Source organism: Centroberyx gerrardi, chromosome 18, assembly GCF_048128805.1.
Source record: "Centroberyx gerrardi isolate f3 chromosome 18, fCenGer3.hap1.cur.20231027, whole genome shotgun sequence".
Classification (NCBI taxonomy): Eukaryota; Metazoa; Chordata; class Actinopteri; order Beryciformes; family Berycidae; genus Centroberyx; species Centroberyx gerrardi.
Genome location: NC_136014.1, coordinates 10,847,144 through 10,863,180, shown reverse-complemented (window position 1 = coordinate 10,863,180; position 16,037 = coordinate 10,847,144). Strand labels below are relative to the sequence as shown.

Here is a 16,037-nt window from a genome sequence, read left to right as displayed (position 1 = left end):
GACCAACCTGTCCATTAGAAGAAAAATTACAGGATATAAAAAAAAAACGCGACCACAAAACAGATTTGAGGAGAATCTTCGTTGAGCTACAGATCATAATGAGACCACTGGAGATGCCAACGCAGGGCGCCAACCTTTGAGACGGCTGTTGAGAATAAACAAATCAGACCTTTCCATCTTCCCTGACACACTGAAAGGGCAGCAAGCAAACGCTGGATACAAGCATCCAACTAGCACACATTACAAATAAGGATACAGAGGTAACATTCCTTTCCCACAGTTTAAAGTGTGCAAGGTTGTAGAGTCTTTCCAATTTAGTCGCATATGCTCCTATGAAACTGAAAAAGGCACCTTAAAATATAAAGGAGGGACGGGCTTTTCAGTTGCATTTGACAGATCATGCGTGTGCGTCTTGAGAAAACATTCATCAGAGCCTTGGTGTGTGTATGTGTGTGTGTGTGTGTGTGTGTGTGTGTGTGAAGGCAAAATGTCAGAGAGAAATGCGTAGGCTTAAAGATCACACGTCAGATAGAGGGACCATCTGGGTAGACGCATGTCAGGCCATGGCACCCAACAGGAAGGGGTGACACTCACTAGCTATATTTCCATACAACTGTTGGATTGCGGATTTTACGCTAACATTTGAAATGTCACAAAAAAATTGTTAACTAGGTGCGTTTCCATCAGCTGGGTTGAAGCGAATAAAAAGGCTTCCTGAATTAATAGACATCAACGAGAAAAATGGAAAGCGTCTTTCAAGAATTTATTAGTATTGGGCCAGTTGATTTTCATCAGAAGGCCAAAACAAAGAAATGCAAATATTCTATACACCAACTAATGGTCATACAACCAAAACAAAGCCTTTTGAACTGTTTTTGAACCATTTTGGGCTGATCACACCAAGCCTACTGCATTTTTTTTTTTTTTTTGGCAAATGCATTTTCATCTATCACATAATAATTCCTTAAAAATCTGCTTCAAATGAATGCAAAAACTTTATGTGTGATATTGGGGAAGTTTCACCAAATTGTGTTCAGCTTTTCCAAATTGCCATATCATAATTCGCAATATAATGCTTGGGTGGAAATCCAGCTACTCTCTCTACTCTCCTCCACAGTGTCTCCATACCTCCATTCATCCCTCTCTACTCCATCTGTCCATTCACCATTCATCTCCGTTCATGCTACCGGCCAGTTTCAGAATTCACATGCTGTTCATCTGGTCTGGGATGGTCTCCGTTAATATTTGCAAACATGAACAACTCTCTCCCAAAACCAGAAACCAGAGATCTGAGATTCAAACAAGTGATAACATCGGGTATAAAGTCTGGAGCTCCCCTGCAGAGAGACAGCGCCCAGGAGGATTTTCCGGGGATAAGGGTTCGTTTTCTGGTTGAGAAGTGACATCACTGCCAAAGAATCTGTCATATTTGGGTCTGAAAATTCAAACAAACGTCCCATAGGCATTCACTGTTTATGAAGCAGCACCAGACTTTCTCTGCTCTCTGGTGAGCAGTGTGCCTCTGTTAGTCCTTCACCCCTCCATCTGTCCTTCCTCCGCACTATTACTGTGTCGCTCCATCTCTCCTTTCCCTTTCCTCCTTTACCTAGCGTCTCATCTCCCCCTTACCTCCCTCCCCCTTGCCGTCTAACGGCAGAATTATGGCACTTACAGATTAATTATTGCTGTGGAGAGATGGCTGGAAGGATGAGGGGACAGAGGGATGGATGGATGGATAGATGAAGGAGAGTGACAAAGGGCCGGTGAGAGAGGCCATATTTATGGGGGCCCAACTCGTTCATCACAGGCCCATTAAACCAAATGGACTGGGTGACTGCGCTGTCACTGGCAGGGCAGACTGACACACAGGTGGCACAGGGTTTTGTGTGTGTGTGTATTTGTGTGTGTGTATGAGAGAGAGAGAGAGAGAGAGAGAGGGAGAGAGAGAGAGAGAGAGAGAGCGAGAGAGAGAGAGAGAGATTTGAACTTTTTCTACCTGCCTGCCTGTCTGGTTTGATGATTGAATGATTAATGGGTTAGTGGACTACAGCTGGTGTAGCAATTCACGACCAAGTGTGTGTGCAATTTGTGTGTGTGTGTGTGTGTGTGCCTGTGTGTGTGTGTACTCACGCATGCTTGCACCTCTGTGTGCATGTGTGTATTAACATGTCATCAAGAGAGTAGACTGCAGGCAAACACATTTGCATTATTTTAAGAAAGAAAGACATAAAGAGAGAGAAAGAGAGAAAGAGTGAGTGAGTGAATGAGTGAGTGTGAGTGAGTGAGTGTGAGAGAGAGAGACAGAGAGAGAGAGAGTGAGAGAGAGTTTGGTTTATGTGGCTGGGTGGGTAAAATTGCCAATGTCAGCCACACTCCAGCAGCTGCTATTTTGGGAGGTGGAGTGCAGGAATCAGTGAAATTTATAGCTTCCTAATTTTAATGCCTTGGCTCCAATTTATGACTGTCGAAGCATGAGTCAGGGGAGAAAGAGTGAGAAAAATGAAAAAGTGATCCCGGGGGATGAAGACATCATTAAATGCAAGCGACGCCCAGAGATAAACCCAGGAAAGTGGTTAGCTGGCCGCAGTAAAACACTAGAGGACAGCCAGCAGAACGGCGGAGGCCGCCAGAGGCTTCATGGTTGGTCAACAGAGCTCGGATATTAAGACACTTTCACAAGATTGAGAGAGGGATGGGACAGACGGCTGGAGAACAAAAGGAGGAGACGAAGACGTTCAATGACAATCAGCGCTGGGAAGGTATCTCAATATAATCTCTGACAGATTATTTATTACTTGCCAAAAATTCTAATTAGTAATGTGGTCAATTACATGATTCTAACTGGAACTTGAACTACTTTTGGATTCATTTGTCTCCAAACTCTGTACATGAAGTTAAACCAGATGATTTATTCCAATCTACAGACACCAACACTTTCTTTATTTCACATAAAAATGTTCTGTGTCTATAATCTCACAAAAAAACATTTTATCTTCCCAACATCTTCTGGAATAATGGTGGGAAAGTGTCTTTAATCTGTATACTGTTTTTCTTTTCATTTGCTGTAACAACAAATGTTGCCAATTTGTTCTGTCATTTTTTTGTAACTGATGTAACAGAACCTGATGGAAATGAGCTAACTATGATAAGGTAGGCTATACGTTTACATACTCTTTGGCTGTGTGTCTGTGTCTGTGTGTGGGTAGACTGACGTGCATGTCTACGTGCGTGTGTGTGTGTGTGTGTGTACATACGTGCTGGAAGCAGCTGCGGACGCTGGGTTCGATGTTGGAGCCTCCGAAGGCGGCCACCTCCCCCAGCTGCCTCGGGATCTGGATGGCGTCGTGGAGCAGCAGGCCCAGCTGCCTCTGGTCGCATGTGTCGCCGGCCGACGCTACCTGGCTGAAGAGGTCTGGGGGGAGGGGGGGTTAAGGTGAGGAGGGTGGGGGTGGGGGGAAGAGAGAACGAGAGAGAGAGGAGGAGAAAGAGGGAGTGAGGGAAGGAGATGGAGCAGGTGGGTAATATGTTGAGATAGAGATAAAGGTATATATAGATGCAGAGGAAGGGTGGGAGTGATGGCACAGTACATAGTGTGTGGGGAGGGTGTTGTTATTGGTGGCGGAGGGGGGGTGGGGAGGCCAAAGAGGGAATCGCAGAAAAAGATGTATTATTAATCTCTCTGTCTCATGCCTTTCATCCTCTGCTCTCTCCATTTTAATCCCTCCCTTCCTGCCTCCATCTCCCGCTCCAACCACTTTCTCCCGGAGATTGACACAGCTGAATATGGAAGCCCGCCTGTCGATTCGCAGGCTGGGGCTAACAAACACGCTGACAGTGATATATTTTAGATGAAGTTACGAAACATCTCCAGACTTCACGCGCAAACCGAACAGACAGAGCAGAGAGGGTAATCCGGAGAAAGGGGGAGGGAGAGAGGGAGGAACGAGGGGCAATGACAGTTCTTTCTGTTCTGCTTGCTGTTGACTTTGATCTCTATGTGAGACCTGGCCCTGATGCTAGCTCCTGTTATGTAGGGGTGTGTGCATGCGCGCATGTGTGTGTGTATGTAAACCCGTGTGCAAACACCAGCATCGATGTGTGTTTGTGACCTCCTCCCATGCAGACATATCCTGTGTCATCTGACTGATCAAACTTACCCCCCGACTCTCACTACTTTCTGCTGTGGAATACATTTGACATACGCAACTGTCACAAAGTGAGTGTCAGATGGCAGCATGTCTGGTTATCTGAATGTGACTCTATGACTGTGTGTGTGCGTGTGTGTGTGTGTGTGTGTGTGTGTGTGTGTTGCTGTGTAGCTATATGCATAGGCTTGACAGCCAATGAGACTCTAAAGGAGTAAAGGAGGAAGGGTGCAATCAAGCGAGCTTGATCCCCTTCTCACCCTAATAGAAACTGCCAGTGGAACGAATAGGCTCAGGGACGGAGTCCACGCCATAGGAGCAGAAAGGGAGGAGAAGGAGAGGGGGATGGAGGGAGAGAGGGGATGCCAGAGGAAGATAGGATGAAAGAGAAAGCGGCACTGGTAGATGGATGAACAATGGTGTGAGCAATGACAGCAGAGAGAGAGACAGACAGAGAGAGATAGCGAGACAGAAACAAAGAGCAGGAAGCCAACATGACAGCCTTCTCCCAGTGCAGCAGGCCTATATCCACTCTCTAATCCCCCAAAAAGCAATCGGAATAGAAAATGAAATAAATAAAGAACAGTAGAAACGCGTGGGAGGTCTCTCATCCAATTAGACGGCCCTTTCTCAAGCTCCTCTCTCTGACAGTCTGATTAATACTGCTGGGATTACAGCCATGATGGGGCAGTGTGAGATAGGCTCGCACACAGACTGGCATGCACAGGGGGCGGGATGACGGTGCGTTCAAGTGCATTAGCAGATACAGTATCTTAGCTACTAAATGACACTTACATTTGTATTTCTCCTCCAGGTGCCCCTTGGAGAGAGAGAGCAATCCTATCTTCATGGACAGGACACGGATCTTCCCACTCCGACCGCTGCAGGGCACACACACACACATACACACACACACACACACACACACACACACACACACACACACACACACACACACACAAACACAAGCATGCACACACCCACACACATCAGGCCTCTTAGACAAGTGGCAGTGAGCCAGTCAAATTTACTGTGTGTGTGTGTTCTGTTCTGATCTGGAGTAATTAAATACAACCGCAGTGACAGAAAATCAGTATGTGCTCGGAAAGAAAATAGTTTATTTATTGTCAATCTGCATGCTCTAGAGTGTGTGTATGTATGTGTGTGTGCCTGAGAGAAAGAAAGCTAGTGAGCTTCCAGGTGTATGTACAGTGTATGCAGAAACAATGTTAGCATGTTGATTGACAGCGTGTGTGCATGTGTGTGATTACACATACAGTATGTCCATGTTACAGACAATGAGACACCATTCAGACCCATGTCAGCGCACAGTGTATGTGAACATGTGTTTGAGTGTGTGTTCCCAGGTAAACACACAGACTGCACTTGCAGACATGCTGACAATGTCCAAGTATGTACAGCAGTATGTACACAGGTTTTGTGTGCGAGAGTGTGTGTATGCTTGGGATTAAAGTAGTTATCCTTCACGAATGATGCAGCACCCATCTGAGGCAATCAGTAACAAATGTGTCACCTTGTTTTGACCTGTAACTGTAGCACCCTTCTTGGGCTAGTCAGTGTAATTTTGAAAATGCCTGAACACAGTGATGAGATGCATCATTCTCTCACTGGAATTCATTGGAAAATTGGAATTTGAGATATTGCGTGTGACAAACAAACAAATCAGTTTGTTTCTTCATAGCATCAGTTACAGATGCCGCATTAGTTACATTTTCAAATTGCCAGAACGCAGTGGTGAGATGCATCATTCCAAAGTTGTCAGTGAAGTCTGATATCACGTGGGACGGATAGACAAACAAATGGACGGAGAGTGGAAGACTGATTCATAATCCATCCCCACCCCTCCAAGTCCCCGACTGCGGCGTACGTACGTGTCGTAGACGTTGAGCAGCCAGTTGAGACACATGTCGACGCACAGCGGCACGTTGACCAGGTCCTTGTGCTCCTGCTCCAGGCCGTCGTAGATGGACGTCAGGCAGTTGATGACGTCCGGCACCGACAGCAGCTGACTGTTGTTGGTGAGCTTGTGCTGATCAAAGGTGGTCTGGGCCACGCTGAGGTCCAACAAGTCCACTGCAGAGGAGACGGAGGGAAGGAAGGAGATAGAGGGAAGGGGAGAAGAGACAGGAGGAGAGAGAGAGAGGGAGGAAAGAAGGGGGAGGGGAGTGAAGGAGAGGGAGCCAGCGGGAAAAGACATGGGTGAGGGAGTTGACAGAAAAGGACATGAGAGAAGTGAATAGGGGAGAAATCAGTGGAGTAGAGGAGAGAGGAGAAAGGATGATGGGGGGGGGGGGGAGAGAGAAGCAGACAGAGTTAGTTAGAAACATTAGTCACCGTTCCAACTCGTTCACTGGGCTTTCAGCAGCAGCAAAGAGCTTTCTAAAAATGCCAACACATCTGAGAGTACGGGCCGCTGAAAATGGCACAGACTATTCATAGAGGCACTTCAAGACCGCAGACTTGATTGATACATTGTCCAAAATAGTCCAAAACAAACTTTGAGAGTCTGCAGGGAATACAGAGAACAGACTGCAGGATTGAGATGGTGAAATATTAATATACGAGGAAAAATAGAACCAAAAAAAGAAAGTCACGAGAGAGTCAGACAGAGAGCAGTCTAGTTCTCTCTCTTTTAATTGGTCGGCTAGGTCTTAATTGACAAGGCAAAGCAGGAGTGCGAGATCTATAAATACACATCACACTTCTATCATGTCTGTCTTTATCATCCATCCATCCACCTATCTATCTATCTAGAGAGAGAGAGAGAGAGAAAGGTAGGGAGGTAACAGAAAGAAAGAGAGAGCATTGATCCACTTGGGCTAATAAAGCCCCTAGGGACGGCAATCTTAAAACAGTAGCAGGCTACATAAACACACAGAAAATATATATATGAATACACACACACACACACACACTAATTGGAACTGAAAACATAAACAATAAAAACAAGACACCTTCAGCAGCTAGTGGTGTATGGTAGACACTGCCATATGTACACACACACACACACACACAGCGGTGTCTAATTGAATAGCTGTGGTGTTTATGTTAATCCAGTGTGGTGAAGCCTGATCCCAGCAGTTAGGCCACAGCCTGCTCCCCATACTCCTCTGTCCTTTCATGTCAACCCCAGCTCTCATTTCAACTCTCTCATCCCTCCTTCCCTCTATCCCTCTTTCAATATGCTTCTATCTCCAGTCCAGCACTCATTTCCCTCCCTCTCTCCCCTTGGTTCTTCTTCTTCTGTACTTTCATTTTAACTACTTCCACCAAGGTGGAGCAGTGAGCAGGGAGATCGCCTCTCAACTGGAGGATAACTGGAACTGGGGGGGTATAAGCGAAAAGAGATTTTCCCTATGGGGGATCAATCCCTTTTTTCTTTGATATTATTTCTTAAATCTTTTCTTTTTTAGATTTTTAAAGGCATTTCTGCATTATTAGAGATTATACATTAGAGAGAGAAAGGACAGGCAAAGGTCACGAGTCAGATCCAAACCCACTAGAACCGCCAGCTCTGCTATTCTGTATGCATCTCTCTCCCTGACCTGCTGGCATTTTTCCATTTTCGACTGCGACTCTGCTCCCTCTCCTGCAACCCACTCCCCTTCCCTTCCCTCTCCTCACACCTCTCCTCATTTGCCCCGTCTCATTCTCTCTCTCTCTCTCTCTCTCTCACCTTCCTCCATCTCTCCTCTCGTTATGTTACCCCATGTTCCACAGACAGCGGTAATTACTGGGGTGTATCCACACGGAGCAGGCACAGCAGGGCAACCACGTCGACAAAAAGCAAAACTTCACTTCTCTCTATCGCTCTCTCTCTCTCTGTCTCTCTCTACACATGCAGATATGAAGCTGAGAGACTGTGGCGTGATAGCGGGACGCCACGCAAACTCATTTGCGCTACTCCAGCCCCCTGGCACAGACTTAACCCAATTAGCCGTTTAATGGTATCCCTGTCGTGTGTGTGTGTGTGTGTGTGCCATTCTCTCCCTGTCTGTCTGTCTCTGTCACACACACATGCTCATGCACACACTCAGAAATGCACAAACACACACTCATACAGATACACACACAGGTCTCCGAGCAAACACGATTCCTGATGAATCCAGGCTAATAACTAATAACTACTGATCCTCTCTCTGTGCGTGCGCGCCTGTGTGTGTGTGTGTGTGTGTTCACGCGCGTGCATGTTCTGCACTGTGACTGTTCTAATCTAATGGGTGAAATTGAATTGCAGTGCCCCGAGTCGAAATCACTCAGGCTTATGCATTCCCGTCACAAACACAGGCATGCGATCAGAGAGGCAATATGAGATAGCAAACTAAAACGCCTGAATCATCCAAACTCATTAACAACCAACAAACACAATAACACACTTTGATGCCCACGAAAATTCAGGTACATAGGCCTACAGCTACACAACCCTCTCTTTGTTTCACACACACCCACAGTCTCACACACACACACACACACACACACACACACAGAGCAAACTTCCTACAAACAGCAGGATGTGAATGAGAACCATAGAGCTGAGTCTGGGCTCACAGTGTGTGTTGCTATAATAATGCCAACAGCTGGATGATGGTTGTTTGTCACCGTTATAACAGCAAGCCGAGTCCAAGTAGCTGCTGCCATACTGTTTGAAAGCCCAGGAGGGCGGAGCCTGCATGCACCTGCTACGCCAGTAGAGTGTGTGTGTGTGTGTGTGTGTGTGTGTATGTGTGTAAGACCTTCAGGTTGGAAGAGAGGGTAGATAGCCACCAGAGATAGTAGGTAGTCACCATTAGCCAGGTGTCCATTACAAAAGAGAAACAACAGATCTCATTTCGGGAAAAAGGCCTAAAAAAGCACAGCCTGAATCACAACAAAAAAAAACATCCCACCTGTGCACACCAAATGGCGCTATGCTCAACAGGCTGAAGAGAAAATGGCAGCTGTGATCGTGCATGTACAAAATCATGCACATACACACACACACACACACACACATATACACGTAGACACAATGTGGGCAATATTGCAGCCAAACTCTCCTTGGCTCCTGCGCTGTTCTGGCACAGCGTCTGGCAAAGCTTCAAGTCATTATAGCATCCCTCGTTGCCCCTAGACACAGACTTCAAAGGAGGCGGGCCATGACTGTAGGTGTTAAGGTGTGCGAGTGCGCGCGTGCGTGTGTGTGCGTCTTACTTACAGCACAGTGCTTTCTGTAGTCTGCGGATCTTCATGGCTGTCCGGTATGCTGAGAATCTCACATTGTTCAAGTCAGCTACAGAGAGAGAGAGAGAGAGAGGGAGAGGGAGAGAGAGAGAGAGACGGAGAGATGAAAGGTATAGAGGGGCAGAAAGAAACAGAAGAAGAACATCAGAACACAACGTGGAACAGAAATCTGCCTCGTGGGCATCGCTGGCGAGACCCGGGGTTCCTTCAGTGAAAGTGAAGCCAGCGTCCTCCGGTGACGGCGGCGGCGTGAGCGATTGTCTGCGGGGGCCACCGAGGGGAGGGCTAATGTGGACTGTGTAATTAGGTTAGTGAGTTCTGTCTCAGTGGAGGCCAGTCCTATTTGTCGAGCCGCCGGCCTACAGCGAACGCTCCCAAAGTTTCACAGCTTATTACTGATCCAGCTGCTCATTAAAGAACAGTCACACTGGCCACCCCAGAGGGATAGAGACATACATATGGATGGTGGGAGAGACAGAGAGAGAGAAGAGAAGAGAAGAGATCAGGGTGTCTGCAAAAATTTTAATGAAGTTAAATGTAAGACTTTTTTTAAAATGTGAAAATGAAAGCAACTGTGGGATCAGAATATAGGTCTGCATGACAGGGTTGATTTCTCACCGGAAAAACAGCCTCCAAGAAACCTCTCTATTTAACTGTATTAAATAAGAGCTGTTGCCACGGGTTTAGATAATATCATTTAAGACATTTGAAGACTTTTGCAGGACCTGCAAACACCCTGGGTGATGTGAAGAAGCTACAACCATGCTGTTTGTTCATAGTGTGTGTGTGTGTGTGTGTGTGTGTGTGTGTGTGTTTCCATTCCCTACCTAGTGACTGGTAGAGCTCTGTCATCTTTGGATGGTCCCAGCAGGTAGTCTGTGTCTGGTGACTGAAAACCACAAAAATACACCATTAGACTTGGAAACACAAGTAAGCTGACGCACAGACATATAAACACACACTACTGACGCTAATACACACATACACACACACACAAACTGACAGACAGACATGCACAAACACTTTCAAAGCTATTGCCACACACAAACACAAATCAATCACAGACAAAAGCACTCAAAAACCTAAGACACTGACAGATTCATACACACATACACACACACATATATACACACACAAGCAAACTAGTAGACATACACAAATACTCTCAAAATGAATACACACTCGCACACACACCGACACCATCATCATTTGACGTGTGCAATCAGTGTAGATAGCCTTGTTACAAACTCTTTCGTTACTGACTCCAAAATGGAGACACAGGCTCCACATTTCTAGAGCTCACAAATCATCAAAGGCTTCTGATTGAAAAGAAAACAGAGCACACACACACACACACACATACACATATACAGGCACACACACTGTGAAGCCCTCTGATCTCCACAGGATCTGTCTTTTATACAACTTTGTTCCACCACTCAAACACCATGGGACATAAGTATAAGGGGACCATGTTGATGTCTCAACTCCCTGTTTACGCTCCTGCATCAGACAGAAGCCTCCAGGTGCACACACACACACACACACATACACATACACACACATATGCAAAACAACAAAAACAACCCAAATCTACTGAAGAACCAACTCTTCAAAAAATAAATAAATAAATAAATAAATAAATAAAATAAGACCCAACCCAAAACAGATCAAACGTGGTTGTCTTCACAGAGAGGACAGCAAAGAATCTGACTTTTCTGCGGCTGCCAATCCATTGTGCATCCATTTGAGTTCTGCTGGCCGTGATGTGGTGGCTGTGTGTGTGTGTGTGTGTGTGTGTGTGTGTGTTTTGGGAGGGGGGGGGGGCACCTGGCTGTCATCAGCCATACTTTGAACTTGGGGATGTTGGAGAGGCTTTCTGAAAGAGGGATTTCAAATTAAATGTCTGTTTTTGAATGCAGAATCTCCCCTGTGGTTGTGCTGCGGCTTGCTCTCCGCTGACAGGCGGCAAGATGGGAAGTGGAGCGCTGACAGCGAGCCGAGGCGGGGAAGTGGACTACAGAAGCCCTCCTCGTCCGCAGATGTTCATCACTATTCATCGGCCGTAGAGACTGATGACCCCTTTCACACCTGTGCTCGCATCGCTAATGCCTGGAGCGCCCTCGGGGGACGCTAGGGTCTTGTTTTATTTAGCTGGCCTACAAAGTGCCTGACTGAACTGACAATGGCTTCCGATGAATCCAAGTCAGGGGATTTTGCCGAATAACAACATGCTTTTGCGAATGGCACGCACGTACACGCAGGTACACACACACACACACACACATACACGTGTGCACACACCGCCCCACTGGGAGGAAGAATAATGACTACCCAGGCTGAAACTCCTGCCAACAGCCATCGCAGTAAAACACAGTTTTCTCATTCAACTCTGAGTGTAGGAGGGGACATCAAAGACAAGACAGCCTTAGTGCTAAGATGAGACACGCGATCAACTTACTGTGCTACGAAAACCTGCGTCATACTTATTTACTTACACACACACAAAGAGGCAGGCAGCATTTCCATCAACAAAAAGATTGGACGGCTTTTGCTTACATCCACAGCTCATGAATGCCATAATGAGGACAACCGTGTTGTCAGGTTCAACTGTCCTCAACGCTGTGCCTTTGTTCAGCCTAACAATCGTCTTTGTTCTCCTTCAGGAGAAAGAGGCGAACCGATGACACATACACTACAAAGCTGCTACGGATTAGATAACACAGAGGGAGACGATCGTGAGCGGGAAGAGAGGCATCAGAGAATATTAAACAGTAGGGGACAAAGACTGAGGGATTTGCTGGCAGACGTTTGAAATCTTCTTGAAGATGCGAACTGGGAGGACTTCATCCCAGTGTGAGGTCTTCCCAAAACAAACCGTCTCTATGGGAGGACCTATGACGCTCACTCTGTATTCAGAAATTCATCAAACTTGCTTTATGCTGTTTGGTGAACATCCTACAGAACCATGAGTGCAGACTTATTTTTAGTTTTTTAAGCATGGGTAGCCCCAGTGAGAGATGACCCCTTAACCCAGGCAGCGTTGGTGCGATGGTCTAACTCAGTGAGCTACTGTGTACAGGACCATGTTCCGAAAAGGTTTCAAACATTGAAGCATTTTATGGAAAACGGTGCTGATGAAATTAAAGGGTTTGTATTCAGAAATGGCAGTAAAGCTCCTGATTTGCCGGGAGGTGACTGTCTGTGAGCGCTGAGAGCGTCTGGGGACGAGGCTGGTTGAGTCTGGTGGGGCGAGGCGTGAGGCAGATGACATTTTCCGTTAAATGACATCTCTGAGTAAACATCAATAAATAAAATGGGGTCACGGAACGGGATACAGCGGGAGGTGAGGGAAAGATGAAATTTATGTAGCCACTTGGGTACTGTGGGGGGAAAAATAACCTTTTACAAGATTTTTTTTACGAGAGATCCGTCCGTGAAAGCAAAGCAGGCAGCTGGAGCCATCCGATAAAAACGAGTCGTCTGACCCTTTTAGGCTGACAGAGTGGAACCATAACAATTAAGGTTATCAAAGTGATGGCCGCTTCCTTTGACATTTCCTGTTTAGTGTAGGCATTTCCTGACTACAGAGACCAACAGAAGCTTAAGTGGCTTTTTTGTTAATTACTCACTTCTACCCTGTAGCTCACCACATCTCTGCCTGTCTGTCTGTCCCACAAGAGGACAGAATATTAAATATGTAAATACCAACGGTCAACATCGGTACCTCTGGGGAGCAAAAGACCAGCGCAAGTCAATATCAAAACCCTTCCTTGGCACGTATCCATGGCGACCATGTAAACAGTGCATCTTAATGGTAGTGTGGGACCATGGGGCAAGGGGTGGAAGTATCCCATCAAGCTGTTGGCCGCAGACCAGCCAAACACTCGCCGCTGCACAAAAGCAGCTCTCCTTCCTGGTGGGAGTTTGTCACTGTCACACACGCAGGCACCCTCATGAATAATCATAAGCCTGCAGATGACTGATTACTTGTGTATCTGGATATCCGGCGAGACAGAATTAGTCAAATATCTGAGTGAGCCAGGGAGAGGGAAAGATTTCAGCAACTTTTTTTTCTCCCACTGACAGCCTCCTGCCAGCCTTATCATGAAGCGCTTGTGACAAGTGATAAGTGCCTGCATTCACCGCTTGACATCTTCTGTCTCTCTCTGGCTTTCAATTCTCTCTCTCTCTCTCTGCTTCCCCCCTCCCGCGCTCTTCTTTTTTTTTTTACTCCTCTTCGTAAAACTTAAACTTTTTTATCGCCCCCTCACCCTACTCTTCAGCACTCGAAATACATTCTAAACAGCTTTGAATTCTTCTTAAAATGCAATTAAACTTAATTTGACGAGTCACCATAGATGCCTGCGCAACAAAGACGCCCTGGGGAGGACATGCACACACACTCACCCCTACATGTTTCCAGTGGCACATTTTTCCACACAAAAACACAGACACATAGACAGACAGTAGATAAAGTAGCGTGATGAAGGAATGTGAGGGGAAGCTTTAATCTTCGCAGGAATCGCAGCCATGCCATATTTCTCTCAGACAACCCACTGGGCATGTTTTGCACCCAAAAATGCCACGGGTCAAATGGGACGGCATCTGAGGTCGCCGGCACGTGGCGGCTGGCATAGAACCCATGTGAAACCATTTGATTTCCCCCAATATGTTACATGAACGCCTCTCCATGGGGGGGGGTGGACCAGGCGTGGTTCAATCAGCTGCCTTTTGTCAGCTCAAAGAAATGAGGCAGAGGGTGAGAGGAGAAGATGGGAGAGGAGAAGAGGTTGGAGAAATGGATGTGTCAAAGACTGATGCACGCTTCCTTAGAATGACACCGCTCAAGCAGTGACAGATTTAGAATTCACTTTTCACAGCGCACATAAGTGGGTGTGCATGAGCGTGCATGAATCTAAGTGTGTATATATATGTGTGTGTGTGTGTGGATGGGAGTCATGGAGGGGAATCAAAAGATTTGGGGGATCTTTAACTACAGGCGATACAGTGGCGAAAGCTCTACAACAGAGTGTTAAAAGCCATGAAAGCCAGAGAGTTAAAGGAGGACTGATTCCTTTCTTCCCGTTTTCCTGTTTCTGAGAGGCAATTTTGCTTTGAATGTGAGATCGGCCCTGAGGAGGGAAAACCTGCTCGTGTACCTGGGTTCAACAAGCCTAGAGGCAAGGACACACAACATATGGTGTATGTGTTCAGAAGGGTTTGTGTGTGTGTGTGTGTGTGTGTGTGTGTGTGTGTGTGTGTGTGTGTGTGTGTGTGTGTGTGTGTGTGTGTGTGTGTGCATTTGGTTAGACACATTTGAGTGTGTGCGCTTGTTCGTATGTGTCTTTGGGTGGCGTATGTGTATCCTTGCTAGTGCATTTGCATTGCATCCTTGTGTGTGTGCGCATATATCATCGTTTGTTGGTGTGTATGTTTTGTGTGTGTACATGTGTGTTTGTGTGCGTGTTTGTGTGTGTGTGTGTGTGTGTGTGTGTGTGTGGGCGTGGGCAGGTTCATTGGCTGGGCACATCTGTGATCACAGGCTGTTGTTGACTCCAAAGTTATAAGCCTGTCCTCCGAGTTTGTGTCTGTCTCTGGCTTTCATCTCTGATCCCCTCCAGTGCCAAGCTGCAGGCCCAAACACAGTGCAGGTGTCCCCCCCCCTCTCTCTCTTTCTGTCTAAATCCTATTTTCTTCCACGCCCGTCTGTCTCCTTATCGTCTGCCTGAAAACTTTCTCTCTTGACCTCGTCCCATATCATGCACCCTCAACTGTTGTATCAGTTTCTCCACATTTCTCTGTGTGCGCCTGCCTCTTTGTCGGTTCATGTTTATCCATCCTCCTTATCCGCTTCCCCTCAAAACGTCTTTTGATTTTAGCCATGCCGCCCCTGAAAATAACACTTTGTTCTCTTACTGACCTGCCTAGTTAAAGCTGCACTAGGCAAGATTTTTATGCAAAAATACACCCATCTTATCCGCCTACATCTCAAATTGGGGCTGTAACAGGGATGAGCGGCCCTTCCCCCCTTATTGCGATGCCGTAGATTCACCCTATTTGCCCAAATTAAATCCTGGTATAGTCACTAGTGGGAATTCTTCTTGGCGCACAAGAAGTGAAAAATCGAAACTTAAGCACAAAACACAAAACTTTCTCCTGAACAGCAGCAAGCGAGCGCTCTGTCTACAGAAAGCAGCAGTCACCAATGATAGCTGAAGCTGCTGCCAAAAGCTTTTTCTCAGCATCTGCACCCTCGCCTGCCACAAAAAGAGGACATTTGGATTTGAGGAGTCTGCAGTTTACTGACGTCATGTTACATGATTTCTTGGTAGTAACGTCCTTCAAACTTTCCAAAATTCAAACAGTTATAACTCGTACTTGGGGGCGCCAAAGTGCAAAGTTTCATGGTTTGTAAACAGTGGCAAAGCAGTCCTGGTTGCAATCACCAAAGACTGTTTAAATAGAGACGTTGCCTGCTGCTTGGCCTGATTAAGAAAGGATTAGAATGGGAAGCGAGACGCCCAGCTAAAGTTGTTATACTGACTATTAGAATAGTGAGGGAGGCTGTCGAGGGATGCAGCCAGGTATTATCTATTCAAATGGAAGAGCTAACGCCGTACTGAATGTGCAATGTGCGGGTGAAACACC

General features: G+C 46.4%; 1 protein-coding gene across 8 annotated transcripts in view; it reads right to left on the bottom strand.

Annotated features, from left to right (window-relative positions):
- utrn (utrophin) overlaps positions 1-16,037 on the bottom strand; it is a 182,619-nt gene that overhangs the window by 33,386 nt on the left and 133,196 nt on the right. For all 8 annotated transcript variants that reach the window (XM_078289962.1, XM_078289960.1, XM_078289965.1 and 5 more), the window contains 5 exons: positions 10,214-10,275; positions 9,361-9,435; positions 6,038-6,239; positions 4,941-5,026; positions 3,255-3,412 (listed from right to left, as the gene is read on the bottom strand). In XM_078289962.1, coding sequence (XP_078146088.1) covers positions 3,255-3,412; positions 4,941-5,026; positions 6,038-6,239; positions 9,361-9,435; positions 10,214-10,275 — 583 coding nt within the window. The remainder of the gene's footprint in view (positions 1-3,254; positions 3,413-4,940; positions 5,027-6,037; positions 6,240-9,360; positions 9,436-10,213; positions 10,276-16,037) is intronic.